This window comes from Peromyscus leucopus, chromosome 15 (assembly GCF_004664715.2).
Source record: "Peromyscus leucopus breed LL Stock chromosome 15, UCI_PerLeu_2.1, whole genome shotgun sequence".
NCBI lineage: Eukaryota > Metazoa > Chordata > Mammalia > Rodentia > Cricetidae > Peromyscus > Peromyscus leucopus.
The window spans coordinates 10,296,419-10,312,598 of NC_051076.1; the positions used below are offsets into that span (position 1 = coordinate 10,296,419).

Here is a 16,180-nt window from a genome sequence, read left to right on the forward strand (position 1 = left end):
GATGGAGGAACCCCGAGGGAGAGGGGAGGAAAGTTTGCAGGAGTCAGTGGGGATGGAGGACACCGGGAGAACATGCCTCACCGAATCAACTAAGCAGGGCTCATGTGGGTTCACAGGCAAGCATGGGGCCTGCCCGGGGCTGCATCAGGTGCTCTGCATATGTGTTTCAGCTGTCAGCTTGGTGTTTTTGTGGGACTTCTAAGGAGGGGACACAGTGTATCTCTGACTCTTTTGCCTGCTCTGGGACTCTTTTCCTCCTGTTGAGTGCCTGTCCAGCCTTAAGAAGAGAGCTTTTGCCTTGTCTTATTGTATCTTGTTTTGTCTTGTTTCACTGTTGACTCTTGGAGACCTGCTCTTTTCAGAAGAGGAAACTGAGGAGTGGATTGGGAGAGAAAAGAGGCAGGAAGTAGAGAAGGAGAGGAGGGAGAGAAACTATGGTTGGGTTGGGATGTATTATACGAGAAGAATCTATTCTTTAAAGATGTTCTGGAAAAGAAAGAAAGAAAGGAAGGAAGGAAGGAAGGAAGGAAGGAAGGAAGGAAGGAAGGAAGGAAGGAAGGAAAGAAAGAAAGAAAGAAGAAGGAAAAGAAAAAGAAAAGAAAGAAAAGAAACTACTTACTTGCCTAAACCTTGTTCTCCAAATAGAGGAAAGACAGGCTTACAGCATAGGAAACAATTCCCCTTAGACAAAAAATCACAAATATATGCTACATAAACAAATACATATTTGTGGTATTGCTATTTAACTAGTAAGTTATAAGGAAAATCTTATCAAAAATTTCCCCTAAGGGGATGATAATAAAAATGGTTTGAGAGATACTAAGCCAAACTTCCATGAGGGTTCAAATATCCTAATTAAATAAGGTCCTGCCCTGTTCCAACAACCTAAAGAAGACACAGAATTCTGTCATTAGAAAGCTACAGTTGTATACACAAGTCAGTTTGTCCTGAGTTATTACCTCAGTTACAAGTTCCTAAAATTACTCCAGAATTTAAGCTGATGACCAAAATAGTATTTATAGTGTTCTATCAGTAGGTGATTATTCTATAAGTATTCCACAGCAGTAAAAAGAAAGCACTTAATTTTATTCATATTTATTCCTGAATTAAATGAGCCCACTAAAAAGCATGGCAGCCCTTATCAGGAATCGAACTGTCCACTTGCCAAGCAGAAGCACAATATTCATGACTATTGAATAAAAGCAGATGTTTAAAATAAGACAAGATAGATAACTGAGATATCTGTTAACATCTACAGCCATGCAGGAAAAGGTCACATAGGTCTCTACTAAATAACATTAATTTTTATATAAGAATTCATTTATGTTAATCTAAAATCCCTGAGTACTAAAAGAAAAACTGGGCATTTTCTAGCATGACTATGCAAAGCATCAGCATGTGTTCATAGGGATGTATGCACACAGATGCTCTCACAGAGATGTTCCTATTAGCATTTAAGAAACTCATGTTGGATCCAAATGACTAAATCTACAAGTTTGTTTCTGTCCTCCAAAAAACAAATGGAACAAAATAACCTTATATCCAAAGTCTAAAAGAAAATGACTTTCTGAATATTTTCCCCCAAACTAAAAGGCTATGACTTGGAACTAGATGCAATTAATTTTTCTTGGTATCAAGAAGTGAAACAGATGTTGGGATGACCTGGTGCAGAAACACTCTACAAAGCCATGCTACTCAGCAAGCAGGACTGGTGAGGCAGGAAATGTCTTAACAATGTCTAGTTTTAATACGAGAATCTAATGAGTCCGTTAAAACAGGACTTCTAGCCACGTGTGACCACAGCAATGCAGATTCCTTCCCGGGCTGGGAGCAGAAGAATGGGACTGGAGCATCCACGTTTCAACAGTACCAATGGTTCAACTTTTAGTAAGGAACTGAAGGAGTCTAAATTAGAATGCTTAGCCATAAATTATGCCTGGAACATCTCCAATTGTCAACTTTTAGTGACTTTTATGACAAAGTTTTAGCATTGCTCAGGGTTTACAATTAACCAACAATTTACAAAATCAATTGGGAACATAAAAGAATATAAAACGTGCTTACTCTGTCTTAAAAACAATGAAGTGCATAAGTGGTTTTAGTTAGAATTATTTTTTATGATTATCAAATAAAAATCCTTTGCAAAACCAGGACTGTGAAACCTTTCATCCAGTTTGGTGAGCTGCTCTAGGTGGAAGTTAAACAAACAAAGAAATTCTAGAAAACTTCCATCTCATATCCTACTTGAACCCCCCAGAGTGCAGGGCAAGGGTTTCTCAAGAGTTTGTACAAACAAGGTCATTTGTCACGAGAAATCATATTTTAAGTTTCACAGGAGAGGGAGGGGAAATGGGGTGAATGGTGTAGCAAGGACTGGGTTAGATTCACAATTAAAACTGTGAAATGCTAACGCCCATTATGAAGACAAATAGGAAGGTACAACTTCATTGTTGAAAACAATTTCCCTTCTATCAGTCCAAGGATTCAAGCATCAATATTGTAGATGAACTGTTAATTACAAAATCAATTAAAAATTATTTCTAAAAACAGTCACGCATCCTTAGCTCTCATGGGGGCAATTTGGGCAGAAGATCTCATCTTGCCCAGACCGCGCCAAATCACAAAGTCGTCATCCACAAGTAAGCAAAAGCAATCTGGTTTTTCATTTTTCAGCGCGGCTGAGCCCAGCCTGAGATTGATCGTCACATATGGCCCCAGAAAACAAACTGTCAATATCTCGAATACTGCAGAATTTGAACAAATAGCCGTCCGCCCATTCAAGCCGCTCATTGCATCCCATTTAACAGATTTTATTGACAGTTTCCTTCTTGTAATTAAAGGGAAAACTACTGGCCAGCAACCAAGATAAAGTTCAAAGATAGGGTCAAAACAAAAGCAGCTGGAAAGAGCCGGGTGTGACTGCCAATGGTACAAGGCTCGAGAGCCCTTATTGACAGGCAGGTATCTGAAGATCGGTCTGTCATTAGGAGGGATCTATCCTAAACTTTATGCAAATGTGAAAAGAGACAACCTAGTGTTAGGGAAGGTACAACAGGAAAACAAAAAAGTAGCAGTGATTTTTTTTTTTTTACTTACCAGAATTTGCCCCTATTTTAGCACGCTCCTGTTAAAATGCAAGGCATATCTATTTCTATAATTCTTAACCCTTGCTGCACATGGCACTATCAACAGAATTTGATGTCTACAGGACTCCAGACTATAAGCCACAGGGCGTTCTTTCATAACAAAACCAAGAGGCAACATGGCATGTATTTTTCTCAACTGCAAAATTGGCCTTTTTGAGAGGAGAGGTGGGAAGTGTTTCCCCATAACTCACTGGCGTTGACTCTCACAGAAACAACAATGGAGCTAATTTTGTCCCAAGAGTGCCCATTTGTGTGAGTCCCTCAAGACTGTCTGCTTAGCTATGGTCCAAATTAGTAAATGCATGGGGTGCTAAAAGTGTCACAGCTTATAAGAGGAAATAAAATAAAAACTGCTTCCTTTAAGTTTATTTTTCTTTCTAACTTTTCTCTGGAAAGCTACGCTGATTATAATTTTGCTGACTCATGGATAATTTACAAACTAGGCCTCACAAATCCCCAAGAAAGGACAGAAAGGGGTAAAAAGGACGGCATTAACAGTGCAACAATGACCACATCAATATGCCAACCTGAATTAGCAAGAGCTATCGCTTTGAGGGTGACGAATTCTTCTTTCTCCAGCTTCATGCTCTTGTATTTCTTCACCAGCTGCAGGATAGCATTATTTAGGTCAAGAAGGCCTGCTAATTTGGACTGGTCTTCATCCATTATATAATCATCTGCATAGACAAGTTCATCCTCAAACGAAAGGGATCGGTACACAACACCAAGGATCAAGATTTCCATCCATGCACTCTGGAGAAGGCTCATCTGATCCGCCAGGGACAGTGTAGAGAAGCCTGCATGGGAAGACAGGTGGATCAAGTTACTCGAAAGCCACAATTTCATAATGCAACCTGAACTTCCTGGGGTGGGCAACCTGTGTCTCAGGGCTCAAAATCATGCTGTGCTCTGATTAGAAGTTATTAACTCCCCCAACCCTAGTATCATATTGTGAACCCAAAGTTGAAGTCACAAGCTGGCTTCTACTGGATGGTGCTATGGTAGAATCAGAAATCCAGACAGGGGAACATGATAGACAGATGGTTTTCTTTCCTTTATTTGCAGAGAAAGCACCATGCATCTTTCTGCTCTATTTCCAACATTAAAGGAGGTAAGATTTTCAGTTAACTTCAACTACCTAGTTTTTAAAAACTAATATTGATGAGGAGGATGAAGGCAAAAATAATCCCCACACATACCGTGAAAGAAAACAAATTAAACTGCATAACAGTCAACAACTTGGAAGTGTGTCTTTATGACAGTCATGTGATGAATTAAAACTAAATGAGCATGCTCAGCTGGCCACTTATCCCAGCTGACATCAGTGTGGATTTCTCTTTTAAGCACTAACTAGTATATAAAGGATGGAGAAATCTTAGCTTACCAGCCTCCTTGTCAAAGAAAAAAAAGCTACAATTCATTCTTATTATTAAAGTCTATTTGTTTAAAAATCTAAATATAGACATAAAAGTGTCTGGTGGGAAGGACAGGCAGAAAGCCAGAGCCCAAATGTAAATATTGGCTAGGCTCAGGCACTGGCTCAGCCATTCATCTTAGGCAGGACAATGAACTTGTTTTGCATTTGGGAAATTTAAAAAGTGCAACTCTCTAACTGCAAAATCACAACATACAGTTGGAAAGTGTTGTGTCTTATTTTCACCTGAAATAATATCTGGCTCAATCCTTCATTGAAATTTTAGAAAGCATCCATTGAAACTGTATAAACTCTCATCTACTCTTGAGGAACAAACAACAAATGACTAAGGAATAAAAATAAAGTCTTGTTCAAGATAATTCGATCTACTTTGTTAAGTCCAAGTGGATGTACGTATATGTGTGTGTTATATAATGTACTTGGAGAAGGATGTGTCAGTGACAATAACTGAAGACCAGGTGACTGTTCCCAAGAGACCTGAAAAGTACATATTTCCTTGCTAACGATATGCCTCATGGTTACCGAGTACAGCCTACCATGATTTAAGGTCCTTCTAGCAGTAAGCCTATAGAAGGGAGATCATTGTAACTAATGCAACTTAAGAAATCTCTTTTTACGCCCTTCCTAGATATTACGACCCAATCATAAATATCCATGTACTCCAACCTCTGCAGGCTCCTGTTCAGCATCAGCTGGCCCCATTTTTATTCACATGGAATCAGTTCTGTCCCACATGACAGTAAGGAAAAGGAGAGATTTACCTGACCCACGGAGAAAACCAGTGGACTGCCCTTGGTGCCACACATGCTTAATAAAATCATCAAAGGGATCTGCATAGCATTGCTTTCATTATGAAGGCACTTAATGTGGTATTTGGCAAGGCTTCGTTTGGTCAGTTTCATATATTTTTCCCTTTATTTTTAAATCACATATATATATATATGTAATATATGTAATACTAAATTACATATATATATATATATATATATATATATATATATATATATATTCTGACAGCATTTTTAAAGAAGTCAGCAGAGGAAAATACTTATCAAAGGAAATTAAGTTCTACCAAAGACAAACAAAACTCACTGTTCTTTCCACCCCACCACCCATCCCACACTGACTAACTGAAAAAGGAAGACTAACAGGGGTTTCTTTTACAATTCCATCACCAACAGCAGCAACAAAAATCATCACTGGGAAACTTCTGAGCCAGAAGGAACAGATCTGTTTTAATTTTCCTGGTTTAATTCTTCCTTTTCACAATCCTAAACAGCGGTTTGTTGCCGCAGCAGATGGAGAGACCTCGTAGCCCGAAGCATCGTCCTGAGACAGCCCAGCCCTCCCTCCCAGACACTGCTGTTAGTAAATAGATTTACACATCCTCCAATCTCCACACATCTCTCTGCCGAATAATTAAAAGCAGGATGATTAGTTTATTGAGTGGAAGGAGGAACTTTTTTATTGAGGTCCATCCACGATTTTATCAGGGCCAGCACTTTTACGGCTGTCGCTGGGGTGCAGCCATCCAATTTTTCTTATCTGCCTGATTAATACAAACGCTGTTTCAGGACGCATTAATTAACAGATACAAATCTACGTTCTCATGGAAGGATCAATACAGAGAAGAAAAGAGGCATCAATGTGAATTTAGTGCTGATGATGGAGAAGGCTCACTATCGACATTTACGTGTGCGGAAACTTGAAAGTTGCATGGGGCCCCTTTGTCCCTGTGATTTACAAATAACATTTTTTTCAACAACAACAATGTCTGCCACATTTCTTTGGGGTTTAATTAAGCAAAAGCAATAAAATTTCATTTTTAAAGGTTGATTCTGCAATTTGCTTCCTCTGTATTGATGGCTCTGTGTATGTGTCTGTGCTCATCTACCTTGCAAACCTAACTCTTTCCCTTTTATTTCACTCCGAAATAACAAGAAAGAAAGGTAAAGAAAAGGTGCCTTTTTAAAAAAAAAAAAAACACAAAGCTTTGCTTGTTTGATGTCCTGAAGTATTTTTTTTCTTACTTTGTTAAAGCAGTGTGATTTTTTTACAAAAGCATCAGGAAAAAAAAAAAAAACCTCCAAATCCATGCTTTAAGGAGTAAGGCAATCAGGACCTCTGTCTCTTTGGCCTTGAAAATCAGTGTCTCACAGTTTATCCCTTTACAAGTTTACCTCTGCATTCCACAAACTGGCATAAAGAACTTGCCCCACCCAAACACAGGGTGGCACTCAGACTTCCTGCAAAACAGTCATCTCCCCGGCCTAAGGGGGCCCAATAGACAATCGAGATTTTATTTCCATTCCATAAAACATTTATCTATCTATCTGTCTATCTATCTATCATCTATCTATTTATTAGGTGTGGTCCAGGCTTACCTTGAACATGCTACATAGCCTCCCACTGATGACACTACATAGCTCAGGCTGGCCTCCCACTGATGATCCTCCAGCTTCTGTCCACAGAGTGCTAGGATTACTGATATGCACCACCAGGCCTGGCTTTCAAAAAAAAAATTCTTTTCACCCTCCCTTGAGGAGGGCTGGCTATATTACCCTTCCACAAAGACACATGGAGGAAATAATATCTTTATCAGGAAACATGAGCAAAGCGTAGACACCCAAATGATGAGCCTAAATGAAAATGCTGTGATAATGAAGCTGACTCTAAGGTTTTTTTTTTTTTTCTAAAAACAAAAAAACAAGAAACATGATTGTGTTATTGGCTCACAGATACTGTGTCCAAATGATAATTACTTGTTCGTGCTCTTACCAGGCATTTAATGGTGTTTTATGGCTACCCAGCTACAAAGTAGAGTCCTTGTCATCTATAACACGTAGCTATCTTTGGCAAGATACCTTTCTCCCAAGCGAAATAATATGGGGTTTGCCATAGTGTCCCTTAAGTTCACATGCTGCACCTCCCTGGATCTTAATCTTAGGCGTGTGGCAGCTTATAGTGTCTAATGTGCAGCCCTATTACAGCTTTTTAAAATACACCACCAGCCATTTTTCTCGTTGCCAGCTGTAGCCCCTTCCGTGGATCCCACCGACACGTCTGATCTCTCTTTATCTCTGCCTGTCCTGGAGTCGGTGCCCTTTCCTGGATCTGGGGCGTTTTGCTCAGCGGAAGGGCTCTCTAGCCTGACCCGCAGCTAAATTGTGTGTTTATCTGCACTCCAGTATGCTCCAAATGCACCAGTCGACAGTGGAGAGCAGCAGCTCTTGGAAGGATTGAAAAGCTTCTCAAGAGGCGGGTGCCCCTGAGGTAGCAGACTGGGAGAAAGCATGCTTTGTGCCAACCTTCTTGCCCATGTCTGCTGGAAACTTCGGGAGTTGACAGTGGTGCCACAGGCACTCGTCAGGGGCACTTTTTTTTTTTCAGCCTGGCAAACTGATGCACTTTACAGTCGACGTACAAAAAGGCTAAGCATTTGAAAGTGTGAAGGGCAAAAAATATCTGACGGCTAGTCTTCAAAAATACACTTTCATTTCAGAAAGCATAAATGTTTATTTCCTGAATGGAGTGTTGACAGAAATAGGCTGCAGTGCAGGATTTGGTTTTAACCCCTGCTAGGCATGTCCCCGTCAGCTGCTTAGCTCGAACAGAAAGCCAGCGTTTAAATCCTCGGGATATTTGTTAGTATCAGTTAATCATGACATTGATTTGCCTGTTCACAGGTTTTGAACTGTACTTTCTCTATTACACACACACACACACACACACACACACACACACACACACACACTAATAATTGATATTGTTTTCAACAAATAGCATATCATGCTACAATCATTATTGGGCTATAGTGACTCACTGAGTTGACAAGCCAAGTTGGTTTGGGGAATGTAACCCAGGCAAGTTCTCTCACTCCTGCACAAGCGAAGCTGGCATTCATGGGAACTTGGGAAGAGGAAATGGTGCCAGTGAGGTTCAGTCTTAGCTACCACTACGTGCTCAGCTGCAGGGCCCTGAGTGGATACAACTGTGCGTGTTGTTAAGCCAGTTGCTTTTTGCACATATTGACAGACATTACCACTTGTTCTATGAGTTACAAAATGCACAGATCTGGGTCTTGGCTATGTGTGTGTGTGTGTGTGTGTGTGTGTGTATACATATATATATACATACACACACACACACACACACATAGGTATAGACATGGGTACATATATGTGGAGGCTAGAGGTCTCTGTAGTGTCTTCCTCAGCTGCTCTCTTACTTTTTGAGTCATAGTATTTCAGTGAACCTGGATCTTTACCAACTGGGCTCCATTGGCTGTCCTGTGAACCCCAGGTAACCCTCCCCTCTCTGCGTCCCTAGTGATGGGATTACATGTTCACACAACTATATATGACATTTTACATAGGTTCTAGGGATCAAACTCAGGCCTTCAGCTTTTGGAGCAAGCGTTTCACTGACTGAACCATCTCCCGGCCAACAGTGGGTAGATTACCAACAACAGCCAGCCTGCTTTGAGAAAGGAGCTGCCATGGAGCAGGTGAAGCTGTAGTCAGAATTTCTCTATGAATCACACAACTTTTCTTTGGAAGTCTTTCCTTTCCCTAAACACTTCTGGATAGACAGACCATAGAGAGACAAGCTAATAGTCAGCAGTTCTCAACATGTGGGTCTCGACCCCCGTGGGGGGTGTTGCTTATCAGATATGCTGCATATCTGATATTCACATTATATATAATTCATGACAGTAGCACAGTTACAGTTATGAAGTAGCAACACAATACTTTTATGGTTTGGGATCACCACAACATGAGAACTGAATTAAAGGGTCTCACGTCAGTAAGGTTGGAACCACTGCCTGAGACTTTCGCAAGTCCTTACCTGGCTGTAGCTATTTCTCCAGTCCTTGGAACAAAACTTAGAACAAAACAATTCTAAGAGATCACATGTCAAATACGTTGCAAACTGCCTTCAAGACAGGGAGACGCTAGCTACTTTCCTGTCCCCAAGTCTTTATTTCTTTCCTGCCCCCAAACAAGGAAGCTCTGTCTAGGAAGCTCATCTTTTGGCTGTAACAAATTTGTGAGCTATTCAAGAGCAAAGGAAAGAAGTAACCTATAACACAGGGCTTAAATTACTCAAAAAAGATCATTAGTGTCAGCTGGGACTTAGATGACAGGCATGTGGGAGAGGCTTGTCTACGCACAGTGACTCCAAGATCTCAATAACTGACCATGCCCAACAGTATTTAGCTGGTGCTTCTTCTAGTTTCAACAGTTTTTAGACTCAAAAGAGCAGCAGAAATTATGCTCATGAAGCACAAAGCTGCTAGGGTTCAGTGAGCATGGAAGACAAAGGTCACTGGGGACAGAAGGACCTAGAACCCACTGATGCATCTAGCACCTTGATGCTGATGAGACTCAGGCACATGCCACATCTCCTCTAGCCCTCATCTGCAACATGAGGTGACCCTGAAATCTTGCTATGGTAAACCCTGTATCACTATGTTTCTGGAGGTTTTACTGTAAGGAAATTCATACCCATTGACACTTGGGGCATCTATATAGGCACTATAGTATTCTCCGAACTTTAGAGTATAGAAAATGAGGGTGATACTGCCCTTATCTCCTAAAACTTTACAGTTAGGTGAAAGCAGATTGGAGCACAATGAAGAAAAGACCTAACTAATGTAAGGCTGGGTCAAAATATACATAAACAGAGAAGAGGGAAGTCCAGGCTTGACTGTACACATTCTTCTGTCTGTTCTCCAGTGCCTCCAGTTTTAGCTGACTGCCACTTTCTCTTTGGATTCTGTCTGTATGATCCTATCCATGGCTATTTAAGCATCTTTTAAATACAAATTATAAATATGCCTTCCTCTAAGTAAAAAAATGCTTTCTTGGGGGGTAGTAGGAGTTCAGTGGAAGTGGGATGGGGTATAAGGGGGTGAGTGTGGGCAAAGCAGAATGATCTATGGAAAGGTCAAAAGAAAGTCACTATTTTGTATGTTTACAAAAAGATAATACAACATAAATAATAATGACTTTTAAAAATGTTCCCTTAGCTTGCAGAATTCCAGCAGGACAAACCTCAAATTTTCTGGTATAATACTGAATTTCTTTCAACATCTGGCTCTCTTTACTGTTCTATCTTACTTCCTAAAAATGACTAAGTCTTCTCTGATGGTGATGACTATGATATTTACCACATCAAACAAGAGAGAGTAGGAGAAAAGAGGAGGAGGAGGGCAAAGAGGGGGAGGAAGAGAAGGAGAAAGAAGAATAGATGGATAAGAAGGAATAGTCCCTGTCAAAACACAGGACACTAGGTTTCACAGAGAAGGCAGCATTAAGATGCACATCTGGTGTGTGCCTCCTAGTCCATGTTAAAATCGTGGGCTTCTCTGTGCAGGGGCTCATCCAGCCACAAGTATTTACCAGAGTGCAGGAACCCACTGAAGAGCATGTGTAAAGTGAGCAGCCTGCCCACTCTAAAGCAGTTAATCAGACATTTGCCAACGGCCAAGATGTCACTTCTGCCCTGTCCTGTCCACTACATCTGAACAAGGTGTTAGTGTAATTTAAATGACATTTAGACAGGTTTTATGTTATCAAGATAAGGTGTGTATCTTTCCTGAGACAATCATTTTGAGAGACCAAAGAGAGGGTTCAATGGGTAAGAATGCTTGCTGTGCAAGCGTGAAGAGGTGAGTCTGAATCCTCAACACTGACATAATAGCTGGGCATGCTGGTGTGTGCACCTGTAATCCTAGTACTGGTCAGTGCTGAGGCAGGAGGATTGCTGGGGCTTGCTGATCAGCAAGTTGAAAAACAGCAAGCTGTAGGCTCAGACAGGAAGTTTATCCAAAAGAAATAAAACACCAGTTATAGAGCAGGATGCTGGCCTCCTTTTATGGCCACTGCACACAATTACACACACACACAGAGGGGGGGGTGGAAGGAGGGAGGGAGGGAAGGAAGGAAGGAAGGAAGGAAGGAAGGAAGGAAGGAAGGAAATAACTTGGAAGAACAACTTCTTCCTTTGTAAAAACAAACATCACTTCATACACGCCCTACAGGAATGTCTATAAAATAAAATAGGGAGAATCTAAGTCTATAAGAGATCAGGTGGGAACTAGAGGAAATCAGGCGGGGACACTCCAAACCTTAACATATCAGCAACAGGCTCACATTAATTTGTTATAAACTTTGATTGCTTTCTTACTAATTATTTTAGATAATTAGAAATGAGTTTGGATTTAAGAAATACAAGATGATGAATGGATTTTGCTAAAGTAAAATGTAATGTCAAAAATATGTTTCTTCAGAAAAAAATGCTTCTACAATCTTTCAGAGTTTTAGCCAACTAACCAATAAATTAATAATATAACACATCACTAGTCACACTTCTGTGAGAGTTAGATATGCCTTGAAAACTCTTTAGAATCATTAAAGAGCAAGTCAACCCTAATTTAGGGTTAACTTTCAAGAGCAACAACAGAAAATTATTGGTAATTTTTAAAAGCCTTCATTATTTTCAAGATTTGTTTTTTTCCTATTGTGTTTCTAACTCCAAAAATATACTTTAAATTATATATATATATATATATATATATATATATAATTTAATGTGCTTCTCTTTTCCCCATATGTCAAGTTTAGTAAGAATTTTTAAAGAAAACTGCTTTACTTAGAAACAGTCAACCATGTGTGGACACCTGCACTTTGGCCCCGGCCACCTTGTTTCTGTTACGTGCGCCCCAAATGCCGTTCTCCTCTTAAGAATCTAAAAGCATGTTTGACACATTGGATACATCGGGGATAAGCTATAGGGACTGAGGAGACAGGGTTGTATATTCATTTATTTGGATGTTGCAAAAGAGAAAACTAGAGGAAAAAGAGAAGTTTACAATCACAATCCCCCTGCCTCTTTCTGCTTTTGGATTAAACATTAACTAAGAAGCCCATGAGCGGTCGTCATTCTGCTGACTAATGAAGCCTGTGGAGCTCACTGAACACCACGGCATCTTGTTAAATAAGTCCCTTTGTCATGGTTCTCCCGTGGCTGAAAGCCACACATCTTCATAGGTGCCATAGAAAGACACAGGCATTGTGGGAGCCTGAGGCATTTCTTTCATCTGAGTGCAACTCCAAACTTGAAAACTGGCATTTAGCTACCAGTCACAAATTAAAAAAAAAAAATTGAATAAGTGTATATTCACTGAAATGTGCAAGAGTTGGGATCTCTGAGAGAAACTTATACATAACTCCTACGTTATTTTTAAATAAAATAGCTTCAAGTCTTTTCAAATGTATCTCAACCCTCCTTGCTATAGAGACACAAATCCAGCGAGGGCCCTAAGTACTGAGAGTTGATGTTCATCCCTTAGCATCTCCACCTTCCCGTTCCTTACTTCGTCTGTCACACAGAGAGCAGGAAAATAAAGGGGAGAAACCCTTTAGGTGTTCCCTTGATTTTCCTGAAACAGACATTGTATAGTGCTCTGTTATATGACCTAGAAGGAAAGACAGGAGAGACAGAAAGATTTAAAAAATAAAACAAGAGGCCTTGTGCACAAATTTGAGCTAGAGGACCTGCAGCAGGGGCCTCTAAGAACAAAGCGTCACAGGTATCCATGCAGATATGTAAAGGAAGCAAGCTGTCTGTGAGACTCATGTCGTAGGCATGAAATTACAGGATGCTGACACACAGCTCCAAATTTAAATACTAGGAGAGATCGTCTGCATAGATCCTCAAGGATCTGGCCCTAATTTGTATTCTAGACATCCTAGAAAAACAGCCTTTCTGTATTTCTGCCTCTGAGGGTTCACTCTGGAGTCTGGCTGTGGCACAATCTCCTCTGTGACTAATGAAGATCTGTTCACGAATATTTACTCCCAAGTTCATGGCTGGTGTTGCTGGCTGAGGCACAGCTAAGTCGTTATGGCTTGGCATAGGTTCCAGGGGGAGGTGACCAGCTATCTTCTCACTGACAATAGGAGCAACCCCCTCAATTCCTCTCTGGCCCTGCCTTAGTCCTCTTTGATGGTCCTCAGTTTGGATAACTGGCTGAATAAAATGGAAACAAAATGAAAATCAGGAGACAGCACAGCTCCCGAGAGTCCTTAGCATCAGAGGGTTAGAGCCTTCCTTAGCATGAACGTCTGCTTGCCGTATTTAATGTGGATGTGTGGGATACAAACCTGAGCCTCTTGCACTCATTCTCAGAGAAGCTCTTCCACTCAAAAGTGGGCTGGAGCACACGGACCCCAGCACAGGCAACTGCTACCTCTCCCCTCCTTAGGTGAGCAAGAGCCCCCAAAGTCCTTCTCCCATCCTCCTGCTTTGGTCTGCTGGAAAATGATTTTATCCATGCAGCCCATCTCTGTCCTCTGCAGTGCTTCTCAGGCAGCCCCCGGATCCTGTCAATAAGCCCTAGGAATTCCTAGGGACTCCCACACAAGGTTGACTCAAGGAAAACATAGGGACGACGCGCTGGGTTACAGCACACAGATGAATCTATCAGGAACTTGTGTCACCTCCTAACTTGATTTGAGTGGCATTAAGAACACCTCTGGAGGCAGACACTCTTACGTCGGCAATGGTCCAAAAGGAAAGGGGGGAAAATGGAGAGAGGGAGGGAAAAAAAAAAAAGCACTGCCTGATTCTAATACACCTAATTAGCCATCGGCAGACTCTTAATTGCATACATTAGGATGATTCCATAGTGGAGATTAATTCTAAATATACCCAAGCAGCTGGTTAAGATGCCATGGATTACAGTGTGGACTGTACTTTTCCACTTAATTAGATATCAAAATTAAGCAGCAACAAGCATTTTGACATAACGGGGATCAAAGCCGCTGCTCAGGCTCCCTTAGCTGCAGTAAAGTGACCGCTAAACAGAGCCGCACAGATGGAGAGATATTAAATGCCGCACTGGAAAGTAATTTCAAATAATAAAATATCAATATTTACATTTTAATTACCCCTACCGAGGGCCTCTCTGTCATCCCACTATTGCCAACGCAGCAAGGGCTTGTGAGATGACACCGTGGCTCTGGCTGCAATGACTATTTTGTTTCCATTAAAGAATGACAAGTGTTTTGGAGGCAGTGACACTCAGTGTGCGCGAGAGAATGACAGCGGATCAGAAAATTCGTATTAAGGGGCTAACTGCTTCAACAAGAGAATTCGCTTGGAGCAGCAGGCTCCTCCTGGAAGCACATCAGCCTTTCCAATTTTTCTGCTGAAAGTTTATTATTGGGGAGACCCAAGGGAAGTTTTAGTCTCCCATGAAATATTTAGATCCGTAAAACGTTATGTGATGATTGTCAATTTAAAAACAATAATACTTGATGGGAGCAAATATGCGGGAGTTCTTTCCGCAAATCACGAGGTTGGGATGCTCCGTTTCTTCCTCTCTGTTGCACTGGTACCGGCACCAAAGACACATCCTTAAAGCATGTCTATGTCTGATGAAAGCCTGGCATGAGTTTAGACTCCAGACCTTAAACATATTGGGCTTGCTTTCATGATCTTCTCATTGAGATTTTATTGCTCACAGTCACCTCTAATCACAATTTCCTTGACTCCAAAATGAAAGCCAACAATGTGCCATTATCCACATATGTGTAAGTATGAACACACATACACATAAACAAAGGTCATTGTTCACATATATTTTAGCATGTATACACATGGCATACCTACACTTTTCTCAGTTTCGATTTCTTTTCTTTCTTTCCTTCTTTCTTTCTGTCTTTCTTTCTTTCTTCCTTTTTTTTTTAAAGAATATACTTAGGTTCTAGTAGCTCTTATAGGCTCTTCCTAAGTTTAATTACTCTTTATGGAGTGTGAAGATAAGATTATGAAAAAAAACTAAGAGGTATACATTAGAAGTGACATGCTGCATTCACAAGATAATAAAGGAAAATAGTAAAGCCTTCCTTTGGAAATGACTGTCAAAAGTGTAGATATCTTGAAAGAATGTTAATGCCTCAAGATATGAGAGAGTGTATAAGAAAAACTCCTTGGTCAGTGCACTGTCGTAGACAGTTAACTGACCCCCTATCTCAGAGCCTGCGTTTATTTAATGTGTGGAGAGGAAGAACCATAAATGTGATAAATGGCTACAGCAGCAGGCAGAATAGAATTTTTCAAAGGAGAAAAAAGGGAAGTTGGGGAGCTTTTTATAGATCCTGGGCTACTCTTTTTAATCCCATTCCTTTTAAAAATATCGGTTCTGAAGTTGAGATAAAGGCTGGGAAATTGGCGAGAGGTACTAATGTGTATTCCGTAACCAAGATGTTTCCTCGTAAGGAAAAAGAAGTATGCAGCACAGCCTTCCTTTAGCATTCATCCCTAATGCTTCCAGGGCAAGACAGATCCCCATTTCTCAGCTCCCAGTACCTTTTAATTTCTGAAAGAGCCACGGTTGAAAATCTTAATTAATTGTTCCATACTGCTTCAGGATCATTATGCAACGTAATAAAGGCCGTGTAATTATGAAATTTTACAGCCATTACCAAGGCTGATGGCTCGTATTTCATCCTCAGCTGGACCCGATGGCTTTTAGGCACTCCGCTCCCCTTTGATGAACTACGGACAGATCTATCAGGCCCAAACAATA

The 16,180-nt window shown here is 40.7% G+C and overlaps 1 protein-coding gene across 8 annotated transcripts in view; it reads right to left on the reverse strand.

Annotated features, from left to right (window-relative positions):
- The window catches only part of Esrrg (estrogen related receptor gamma), a 629,832-nt gene that overhangs the window by 11,071 nt on the left and 602,581 nt on the right, over positions 1-16,180 (reverse strand). For all 8 annotated transcript variants that reach the window (XM_028876745.2, XM_028876742.2, XM_028876743.2 and 5 more), the window contains one exon: positions 3,674-3,943. In XM_028876745.2, the coding sequence (XP_028732578.1) occupies positions 3,674-3,943 (270 nt within the window). The remainder of the gene's footprint in view (positions 1-3,673; positions 3,944-16,180) is intronic.